At 26.9% G+C, this 12,361-nt stretch overlaps 1 protein-coding gene across 7 annotated transcripts in view; it reads right to left on the reverse strand.

Annotated features, from left to right (window-relative positions):
* Positions 1–12,361, reverse strand: part of LOC136981130 (katanin-interacting protein-like) — a 96,690-nt gene that overhangs the window by 12,969 nt on the left and 71,360 nt on the right. For all 7 annotated transcript variants that reach the window (XM_067277406.1, XM_067277404.1, XM_067277405.1 and 4 more), the window contains 7 exons: positions 10,266–10,374; positions 10,075–10,169; positions 9,637–9,774; positions 7,636–7,747; positions 5,296–5,437; positions 2,155–2,352; positions 1,778–1,915 (listed from right to left, as the gene is read on the reverse strand). In XM_067277406.1, the coding sequence (XP_067133507.1) occupies positions 1,778–1,915; positions 2,155–2,352; positions 5,296–5,437; positions 7,636–7,747; positions 9,637–9,774; positions 10,075–10,169; positions 10,266–10,374 (932 nt within the window). The remainder of the gene's footprint in view (positions 1–1,777; positions 1,916–2,154; positions 2,353–5,295; positions 5,438–7,635; positions 7,748–9,636; positions 9,775–10,074; positions 10,170–10,265; positions 10,375–12,361) is intronic.

Below are 12,361 nucleotides of genomic sequence, written 5' to 3' on the forward strand. Positions count from 1 at the left end.
TAAACATTTTTACATTCTTTATCACTCCCTGATCCACTGATTGGAAAAAAACACCCAATTTTTTTTGCATTTCTTGATGTTTCAAGATCCCAAATCAAAAAATGTAAAAATCTTCAGGTAATTTTTTGATTGATCTCCATATATTAATATTAATCACCATACACCATACTCTGTTATATATAATAGCTTGGAAAGTAAAAATGTTTTAGATAAAACTTTATTAGTGTTTTTTACGTAGAATTAGAATATGCAATAAAAAGTTGGAAGTTTCCATTTAAAATGAAGTTGAAATTATTACTGTCATTTTCACTGACTTAGCTTCATCTACAATGAAACTGATTTGTGCCATCTTCCATGATAACACTATAAATGGACCACACTTGTATATTTGGATTTAAATCAAGTTGAATACAGATAATTTATGAAAAAAATAAAATTTTTACCAGAATCTACTCTTTAATTATCAAAATACATATCAAATATACTTCTGTTGTAATATTTAACAAATATTTAATTAATGATGAAAATTTGGAATAAATCACTGATAAAATGTTAACTTTTAATTAAAATATAACTGAAATAAAATTCCACAACATTAAGTTCATCATATAAATTTCGAAAACTTTTAAGTTATATTAAACATTTGATGTTAATAATTACAGTGGGACCTTGTTTAACAAGCAAAACAAATTGTAAAAAAATGATTCGTTTAATGAGCTATGTTTCACATAATGAGTGACGCTGAGGGGGGAAATCCTGGATTGTGCACATGCTCCATCAGTCTGTGTTTAGCACTTGTTCCATTGCATCTTAGTGTCGCTTGTGATCACACATTTTTCCAAACTTGTGTTCAGACATATTACATATAAACATCAATAGCCATAGCCCGTTATATAACAAACAGGCCAAATGATATGCCAAATTCTTGGGCTATGTAAAGACTATAATTAAATATTAGAAATTAATTAATTTGACTAGAGGTAGGCAGTTATGCTGCCATCTCGTATTAAATTTAATAATTATAAATAATTAATTTTTAATTTAGATATTTCTAAAATTTATTTGTTGGAATTAGTCATTAAATTTAACATGAGATGGCAGCATAACTACCTACCTCTAGTCAAATTAATTAATTTCTAATATTTAATTACAGTCTTTACATAGCCAAAGAATTTGGCATGTTTATCAGATATTATCTGTGATTTTTTTTGTTTTCTGCAAATTGAATTTGCATTCCAGGTTGGTTCATTCCATGCTAGAAGAAATGATGATGATGATTCACACTCCTTAACAATGTATATTGTATAATTTTCTTTGAATAAACATTATACATAAAATATTTGAGTATTTTTTTTTTGCATGGAATGCATTATCGTATTTTACTTTAATTTATATGGGAGAAATTGTTTCGCTTAATGAGTGTTTCACATTACAAGTAAGATTCTGAAATGAATTATGCTCGTTAAGCGAGGTTCCACTGTATTCCATAAAATATCATACTTATTCAATATATTTCACAGAGTATAACTTTTTTATTTATTATAATAATGATAAATGATTCTATTACAAATATTCATTTATTTTTGTCATTATAAATGCTTCCAAAATCCATATAATTTTGTTTAATTTTTATATATTGTTGCAAGTTAAAGACAAAAATATATAAATGAAACTAGATTTTTCTGCCATTAAAGCTTTAGTAACAAACATTAAAATTTTTGAATTAATGAAACAACAATAACTATTTCAAAACAATTAAAACAAATTCTAAACATACATCACCAAAAGCTTCTGTACTTCCTTGTATTTCTCCGCAAGCACGAGCTATTTCACCTTTAAAAATTGGCTGACCATCTAAAATCATTTCCATATGTCTTGCACCTCTATATGAATGAATTCTTGATTTATTGTAATTCTATAACAAAATAAAAATATTTGTTGAAAGATTTGTTGTTATTGGTTTTCAGATATTATTTCATGTTGCAGGGAAATTCTGTTTATCATTATCATGTAAGTTTTAATTTTTTTGTGGCATAAAACACACTTCAACTAAAATTTTTTTATATTTTCAACTTAATAAAAATAAATTTACAATAAATCAGTAAAATGAAAAGTTACATGTAATAAGATTTTATATATAGTTTGTATACTAACCCATATCCTAATCATAGCTATTTTAACAGGTTGTTTGAATGTCATATAAATATAATGGTTGCTGTTCATTGTAAAAGGTGCAAGCCATAAATGCATATCATCATGAGTTCGGTATACTCCATCTATTAAATTTGTAATAATGCGTGGATCACAAGAATATTCTGGTAGAATATTAATGTCAGCTGGATCTGCCCAGAGCTATTTGAAATAAAATATTGATTTTAAATAATATCATTAACTGTAAATGTCTAATAAATACATTAAAATATATATATATATATGTGTGTGTGTGTGCTGTGTGTGTGTATGATATAGTACAGGAGGGTCTAATGATGTGTTCACTTGTTTATAATCGATCAGCGCCACCGTAACTTATCCGTTACAATTCCCAGACACGCACCTGTTATCAAAGAGTTGACCGTTACGATTTGACCGTTACGAGATTGACGGTTGCGATTTGCGCTGATCGATTATAAACAAGTGAACACATCATTAGACCCTCCTGTACATACAAACAGATATACAGTAGAGCGTCGTTTATCTGAATCAATTGGGGACTGGGGTTGTTTGGATAACTGATTATGTACAAAAAAATATATTAACCTATCCGCTGTTGAAATTTTTCTCCATTGCGTGTCACTTTGTGTTGAATTTTTGTCAATTTTAAGTCTAACGAAAATTTTTATAATAATAATTGATGCTATTGTATTGTTAAAAATTATTTCTTTATTTTATACAAACAAAATAATATATTGAAAAATATAAAAATTATACTTTAGAAGTTAATCTAGTATCAAAAATGTTTGATTCAGCACGACACGGTCCGACTGGAAAGCTTTCGGTTAACCAACACTCTACTGTATATATATAAATAAAATGAGCATATATAAGAAATTTTAAGTTAAAATTGGACTCATTTTTATTTTTATCTCGACTGGAAAAATAACCTAATGTTTATCAATGTACATTTTTAAATAATTAATTATTATTAGCATTGCATTAGAGTATTTAGGAGAAAATCTCTAAGAATAAAAAATGAATAATAAATATTTATGTTATATTTATGATTTTTATCATTTTCTCAACTTTTATTGTGTGAAGGAAACTAAGTTTCCATATATTAATGACAATTTTTATACAGATAAGCTAATAGATATTATTTTTTAGTTTATAAAGGAATTCAAATATGTCTGAACTTCTTTTCAGTTTCATTTAACATGAATCTTAAACTTAGAAAGATTTCTGAATGTTAAAACCTGGAGCTGAAACTTTGGTTCATTAAATTTGTTTTGTTGGAAATAGTGTGGAATATGTGATTTAATATTTTTAAGTTCCAGCTCACAACTTAGAGAATCTTTCATTTATGCTGAAATGAAAGTAATTACTGTATTAGAAATTCAGACAATATAAATTCTTGAAGACATCTTAGTTGATTATAATTTTTCATGCTAAAAAATTCCAGGGATATTCTGACATTAATTTATTTATAGAGATTCTCTACTAGTTTAGTTTAACACTTATCCTACATTTATCAACTTCTTAGTTAGTTGCTGAATTTTCTTTTGGAATAGGATTTCGCGTATTAATTTTCACAATTTTATGTAAGGAAAATGTTTAACATTTTATTACAAAAATATTTTTTGTACAATTAAAAATTATCATCAGATTTCAATATTTAGGAAAAAATCTAACCTAATCTAAAAACAAGATGATATATATTTATGTTACCGGATTAATAACTTCTTTAATCACACTTATTAATTTTTCCCCTAAATTAGATTGTTATATCTAGGATAAATAAAGAATAGACTTAAGTATTTTAATATTTTTCTAATTCCAAAAGTACAATATTTCACTTTATATAAGAATATTTAATGTATAAATAATGTTTATTAATATAATTACTATATCGTCCCTAGTATAAGCCCACTGGACTTTAATAATTAAGGCTATTATTTACTGTCAGTGGTACCTTGTACTTCAAACAACTCTAACTTTGAATGCTTCAGAGTTCAAATACCAAATTCCACAAAAATTCACTTTGGATTTGAACCATGCTTCAAAGTTTGAACTGTGCATAGAATGAAAAATACACTGAAAGCATAAAATAAGCTTCTTAACAAATTACAATAATGTGTTAAAATACTCAACTGTTATAGTTAAATCATACATCTATGTTAAGTAACAACAACTGTTAAAAATACACAAAGACTTTCTGCTCAATCTAATATAACCTTTAACCTTTTCTTATTAATCATAGTACCTGAGAATTGTGTGGAAACAATTAAGAGGAAGTCTTGAAAAAGGTTACATTGAGTTGAGCAGAAAGTTTTTGTGTATTTTTGTGTGATAAGATGAAAAAGGAACTTATTGTGAAGCATGAAAGCAATACATGTGTGGCAGATCTGGTGGCCATGTTTAAGATAACATGTGTAAAATGAAGTCGATGGTGTGTAACCAGTAAATGCAATTTTCATTTTATTATACATTATTTACATATTTTATTTATTGTTTTGATGTTTTAAATTATTACTAGGATCTTCAATTGTGCTATTTTTATCTTAAGTTATAACTTAAGGTAAAAATTAAAAATGGCAAATACCGTATATATAATTTGTCATTTTAAGTTTATTGAAATGAGTATCAGTTAGGGTCAAGGAATGGATTAATTTGCTTTCCATTATTTCTAATAGGAAAAATTGCTTTGGAGTTTGAATGATTCAGAGTTCAAACGGACTCCTAGAATGAGTTAAATTTGAAGAGTGAGGTACCACTGTATATAAACTTATTCCAGTTTTAAGGAAATACTCCATACAAAAACACTGGATTGTAATTCTGTTTCCTTTTTTACATAAAAAGTACTGTAAATTAAGTCCTCACTGTTGCTGTAGCTATAAATAGTTTTACAATATATATTTAAACTAGTGCAGAAACTTGTAGAAATGATTAGGGAAAATGTAGTTATTATTAAAAAACTCAGTTGACTGATCCAACTTGTCAGTAACAAAAATACAGTGCCATAATGGGGCAGAGGTTTCCACAGTTTTAACCAAAGAAATAGAAAAAGCTAGGAATAGCTTTTAATAGGGACAACATAGTACTATAAATTAGTTCTATTTATTATTTATTTCAAACTCATACTTTTTCAACTTCTACTAAATGACCATTATCACAGAAGATTTCAATGCCATTCAAACCAACATAATGTTTATCACCCCATGTTGTTAAAATATTCAGAGTAAGATTCTGACCTTCGGGTAATTCAGGAATGATAAAATCCAAACTGAAAAAAATATGTAAAAGAATAACTTTAATAAATAATACTATATATCTAAAGTAAATATATAATAATTATAAATTATTATTAAATTATTATTAGATGTATGATTAGATCAGTGATTCTCAACCTTTTTTTTATCATAGTATACTTTTAATAATTTAAAAATTTGGTGACACACATGGTTACTTTGGTAAGTACCATAGGACAACCAGTGATGTCATAACAGTGATTTTTAAATGCAGTTGATTATTTAGATCACATTTTCCAAATGCCTTGGTAACTACTGACAGTTACCGGTAACACCAGTTACAATTTCCAAATGCTCTAGGAAGGTAGAACCGATTAAACTACTAGTCTGACTTCACTTATGTATGGATATTCGCAGTGGTGGCACACTTCAAAAATCTCGCAGCACTTTAGTGTGCCGCAGCACAGTGGTTGAGAATCACTGGATTAGATGATTATTAAATCTCAATTTCAATATGTATGCAAATTAAATTCTAGAAAGATAATTCACACTTCATCTATAATAAAAAATTTCAACTTTATTGAATTTTGCAAAATAATCTTAAAATTTTTCATTCTACTTCATAATACTATGAGAAAGCAGAAACTTGGAATAAGGAAGTCAACTCAGTGAGAATCTACTCTGTTTTTTATAAGAGATAAATTGTAATACAGTTACATATTTTTTAAACACCACAAAAACTGTCCATTATGGAGATATCTACTTTAGAGAGGTATCTATTTTTCTGCATTTTTTCCCCTAATATAGGTTTTAGTAATTAGTTGATCAATTTTTGCATATTTCACTTCCTTTTTGTATATGTTATGGATAAAGTGATTAATACAGGCATTATTCATAATGCCTGGTCATTATGAATGATGACCAAGAAAATTGGAAATTGTAATAAATTTCAATAATTTATCAAATTGACCGATCATTATGAATACTGCTATCATCTAGTCGGCAAAGCAATAATAATACATTGAGGAGTAATCATCCAGAATACGCTAGAGCAATCAGCACTCACATCTGAGTTGCGCATATGTATTGTGTTTAGTACCGAATTTGGTGGCGGTTGCAACTATTTGTGCTCTCAACGGATTCCTCCCAGAGGGGAGCTACCGGCAGGCCGCCGATTGTTTAACATCACTAGTTATTTATTCACGGTAGTTCTTGAATACACATATCAATAATTAGTATGTATCAATATATAGTGATGTTAAACAATCGGCGTCCTGCCGGCGGCTCCGCTCCAGGAGGGATCCGTTGGGAGCACAAACAGTTGCAACCACCACCATGATGGTGCACATAGGTAAAATTTTACCATTTAATTAATATAGTTAATAGTACTTAGTTTTAAAAGATTACATGTTCTTTTTAAAATACTTTGAAATAATTCACAAAAAATAAATATTTCTAAATGAAAGAAGTGGCGTTTTTTTAATCAAATTAAAATGTCGCACAATTTAAAATTTGGTACTAAATGCGATATGTACTCAATGCGATACAATCGGCAACTCAGAATGCTGATTGGCTAGTGTATGTCGGATGATCACCCCTCAATGTATTATCATCACTTTGCCTGACTAGGTGATAGCAGTATTCATAATGACAGGTCAATTTGATAAATTAATCAATATTTATCATACTGCACACTCTTTTTGGTCATTATTCATAATGACTGGGCATTATGAATAATGCCTGATTAATTACTTTGTCCATAACATATATATCTAAAATATTTCTTATATGGAAAGCAAACTTAATTCCAATTTACATTTTACATCATTATTATTCTTTAATAGAAACATTCTTGTAGTTTTATTATATTTAAAAAAATTTTTAGACAGGATTATTAATGAAAAACTAAGACACCACTGTCTTGTTTTTTCCAGATAATGATCATTAATAAAAATTAATTATATACTGTACTTTGTGTAATAAAATGTTTAATTCTTTTATTTACATAAATTTTAAATTCACCTCTTGAAATCAATTGAATGTAATATTTTGTTAAATCCTATTTTTCTAAAACTCAGAATTATTAAATTACATAATTTTATTTTTATATAAAACAGTATATTTTTGTATATGTCTTCATAAGATAATATTTATGCTAATTAAGTAATACAGTAATTATAATAATGCCATTTTATAGTCAGATATTAACTTTTTATAAAACAATTTAACTTACTCAACTAACTGAACATTATCCATTTCTGAATGAACAACATTAGTTGCTTGATCGTTTGATGCATGTTGACGTTTTATTTTTTCCTCTTTCATATACATATCTAAAATATCTCCTATATTTAAAAACAATGCATAAATATAAATACATAAATAGTAAAATATTTAGATTAAGATAGTAATTTATATAGTAATTTGTACTAAGATAAAACTTTGAAATACACATTACTTATTAGTCATAAATTTTTTAAAGTTTCAATACATATACATATAATTTTTGATGTATGATAGAGAAAATTTTTATAAAGAGTTATTTGTAACAATATAAAATAACTTGCAAGAGTATAATGGATAGTAATATTGGAAAATCAATAATATATAACAGTGGTGGCTAAAACTTGTCATAACAGGAAACATAAACTGCATCCCCTATTGGAATATAGGGGATCCCCTATTTTTACAAAAGAAGTACAGTCAAACCTCTGTTTTCGAACTTAATTTGTTCCTAAAAATTGTTTAAAAACCAATTTGTTCTAAAACCAAAACAAAATTTTTCCATAAGAAACAATATAAAATAGATTAATGCATTCCAAATCCCGAAAATAAAGCTTTTTTAAAAATCTTTTTAGCCATATTTTGTATATAAAAATGCCTATAATTACAATATATTGTATATTGACAGTGATGAAACATTTTGCTTTTAATATATATGTATGTATATAATTAAAAGCAAAACGTTACATCACTGCCAACTGAAACCAACAATTTACAAAGAAGTGCTATAAATAGAGAGTCAACTCTTAACTGCCTGGATGAAATATAACCAAATCAATCAAAACTGACAAGTACTTTATTCACACTTTCTGAAATATTGTGTTTCAATTGATTTGAATTAAATTTAAATTTAAATTAATTAATTAATTTTTTAATTATATTTAATATTAATTAATTATAATATATAATATTATATTAATAAATTTTTGTTATTTAATTTAACTTAAGCCATGACAACTTAAACATGAATTCTCAGATGCCATTTACACTAGTGAATGTCAATTAACATGGTTTTTATTTTAATTAATTTGATTCGGATTCAAGTGCAGCATGTACCAAAAAACAGAAATAGTATATTTCCCATATGCACATTAAAATCTAATTTAAATAGCAACATTGTCTATGATTCATCTCAAGATGTCTAATGATGTAAGCAATCTTGGCAACACTAACTTCTGAATCAGTAGTCTTGTCATTGATTGGTAAAGCCATAGATTTTCTTTAACGTAGGAAGTATAGGGAATTGATCATTTGTCTCTCTAATGCTCTCTAATCTGCTGAGCCACACCTGAGTTATCATATGGCAACTAGGGCAAATACAAGTTCAAAATTGTTCGTGGACCAAATTGCTTGAAAACCAAAGTGTTCAAAACCCGAGGTATGACTATATTCCAAATAGCAGTAAGTGGAGTAAAATCATCATCCTATGGAACTGTTGTTATTCAGCTCTGATTCTCATTTGTTAAATATGTAGATTTTCGTTTTTCTATTCACAAAATTGTTAAAACATGACTTTGTGGAGTCATCATTTCATATTTAAACATGTAAGAGTTTGTTTCTCATTACTAACATGTAACAGTAGAAAATAATAAGAAATTATGCACTTTGTTAGCTGTTTCTGACATATAATAATTAACTACACTACTTTATTCCAAATTATTTGCCTTTTACTAAGTCAAACTCTCAAGCATTCCAAAGTATAATCCTTCTTTTTCAACATTATTTTGAGTTTATTAATTAGATCATTTTTGTTCAAACATTTTTGTTCAGATTGAAAACAATGACAAATGATAGATTTTTCTGTTACAGTTTTTTGTACTACCATAGTTTTTATTTTCTAAAAATAATAATCTCAAGATTCGTTTTTAGCTATACTAGAACTATATGGCAAATAATAATTATTAATCTTAAATTAAATTTGTAATAGTCATTATATCATTTTAAAAATTACCTTCTGCATCCACAGACATACTAAGCCTGCCCTTATGTGAATGTTCAAATACATGCAGTGACATCCAATAATCTTCTAATTGTGAATTATCATTAATGCTGACTCTGCTATGAGATCTTTCTCTCTCACTTTTGTAACCTAAATTTAATATTTGAAAATAATCAAATATAACAATTAAGTTGTTTTTTAATGATAAAATATAAATTAAATATACTAATTTAGAAAATAATAAAAATTGACATTTATATTCACATTTAATACTGATATTTTAAATTTTATGAATTTTGAAAAAGAAGTAAAATATTTATTAGAAGCACAAATAAAATAATTATCATCCAATTACTTTCATTATACTAGTTAGAAGTTTATAGAAAATATTATTGTAAATAATTTATTTATGAAATACAGGAAATATACTATGTCAAATAAACAACTAACCTGAATCTGCATGATCAGATTTTGGAGCTCTTCTCCCAAATCGAGCAGATGATTCTCTTGGAGTTTTCACATTATCATCAAATAATGAATCATTTCTGAAAGTAATAAAAAACTATAAATGTTAAATTCAAAAATCTAGATTTATGGTTTTTATTTAATGGAAAATATGAAAATCTTTTCAAATTTCTTACGGTGATTCTGGTTTATTTATTGAGAAATCAAGAAAATCAACTGTTTCAAAACTATTTCTTCTGCTAGTTTGACTATGGCTTCTTGTTTCACTGTAATTATCTTGAAGTTCTGATTAAAAATAAAATACAAAAGTTTATATTTTACAAATTTAATTTTAACTGATAAAAATATTACTATGTTAACAATTTGATACACACCGATTTCAAATACCATATAAAGAAATGATATAAAATGTTAATTTGTAACATATTGTAATATATCATTATAATTATTTGTCATATATCAAATATATACTAAAATGCAATAAGCATATTGTTAACATTTGCTGCCAATTGACACAAATTTGCATCATTTAGATCAGTGATTCTCAAAATGGGGGTCGCAACCCCCAAGGGAATCATGAAAAATATTTGGGGGGTTGCTGAAAAATTGATGCCAGATCAATTTTTTTTCAAATATTTTATAAATTTACTATGGATTCATGTTTAGAAATAATAGAAATAAAAAAAATATATAATAATTTTTACTTAAATAAATTGCACATATAAATAATAAAAACAATACAAATATTTAAATACGAGCCTAAATATAATATTCATAAATTTGTGCGCCATTGGGGAATCTGGTTTATTTATTGTCCAAGTTTCACTCTCCGCCTAAACTATGATAGAACAGTGTTGTCATTTGGAACGGTGTTTACTAGCAGCGTTACGTCTGTAGGCAAGTCGAGTTAGAAATACAGTAGAGTGTCGATTATCCGAAAACCGATCAACCGAAAGCGTTTCAGTCGGTAAATTCGAATTTCCGCTAGTGCTGTGGCGCTGCAATATTTGGCTATGTCTTGAGATACTCCAATATTATTTTAGTTGATATGCGTTTTTAGCTGGCAACACTGGCGCGACCATGAGAGGGTACTTAAGAACGCGCCAGTATTCGAACAAGACTTTTTTCCCATTGTGAGTGGTAAGTTTTGCTTGTTTTTCTGAGAACTGTGTTGTGCTGAATCGGAATGTTTTGAGACTAGATTAACTTCCAAAATATAATGTTTTTTGTTTTTATATTCTTCAATATATTTATTTTGTTTGTGAAAAATAAAGAAATAATTTTTAAAAAAATTTTGTTAGTATTAACATTGACAAAAATTCAACGCAAAGCGACATGCAACGGAGAGAAATTTCAACATGGACTAGATTAATTAAACAAAAGAAATGAACTCCTCTTGAATTTAAATTAACCCCCTCCCTCCGAGATGTTTTTCTACACATAAAAATTTTCAAAGGATCCTTGAAGAATGAGTAAGTGCAAAAGGGGGTCGCGGACCAAAAAGTTTGAGAAACACTGATTTAGATGATGGAAGTTTTCAGTAAATATAGTTATTTTTCATTGACTTGAAGTGTAAGAAACATTTTTAAGATTATATTTTACTGCTTGATTTCTTGCCCTCCCAAGACATATTTAAATATAATGGTTTTTCTTCATTTTGTCCTTCAGTAAGTGCTGATGACTCAATTTTGCATCATCACATATAATTCCATAAAGTTTACTTGAAATGAAAAAATTTTTATTTTTAATTTGTGTATAACTAGCATACTTGTTGAAAAAATGAATCAGCATATTCAGTACAACTTTCTTCAATGATGGCAGCAAAAGTATTAATTGCATTTATAGAACTGAAATAATTTTTATCATATTTATGATCTGAAAATTTATTTATGACTAAATTAATTTCAACCCTACAAACAAAAATGATAAGTTATTTTTTTAAGATAAGTCTTGCAGAATAAAGAACAAAACTACTTTATTGTAAGATATATTCCTCTACCATGACCAAGTTGACAGATCTTAATATTCATGTTGATTAAAGTATTTCACAGATGTAAAATTCAGTTATTAATGAGAATAAACAGATATCATCTCAATTTTTACCTAACATGACATCAGTTATAGTTATATTATATAAAAGTAATTTATGAAATGTTTAATTAAATATTGATAGTCATACTCTTAAAAAGGATTAAAATGTAATTAGTATAGTAAAAGAAAAGTAAGATAACAAATCAGTAAGAAATACATCTCCAGGAATAATATCTAGACA

This window comes from Centruroides vittatus, unplaced genomic scaffold (genome assembly GCF_030686945.1).
Source record: "Centruroides vittatus isolate TY-2023 unplaced genomic scaffold, ASM3068694v2 contig_744, whole genome shotgun sequence".
Classification (NCBI taxonomy): Eukaryota; Metazoa; Arthropoda; class Arachnida; order Scorpiones; family Buthidae; genus Centruroides; species Centruroides vittatus.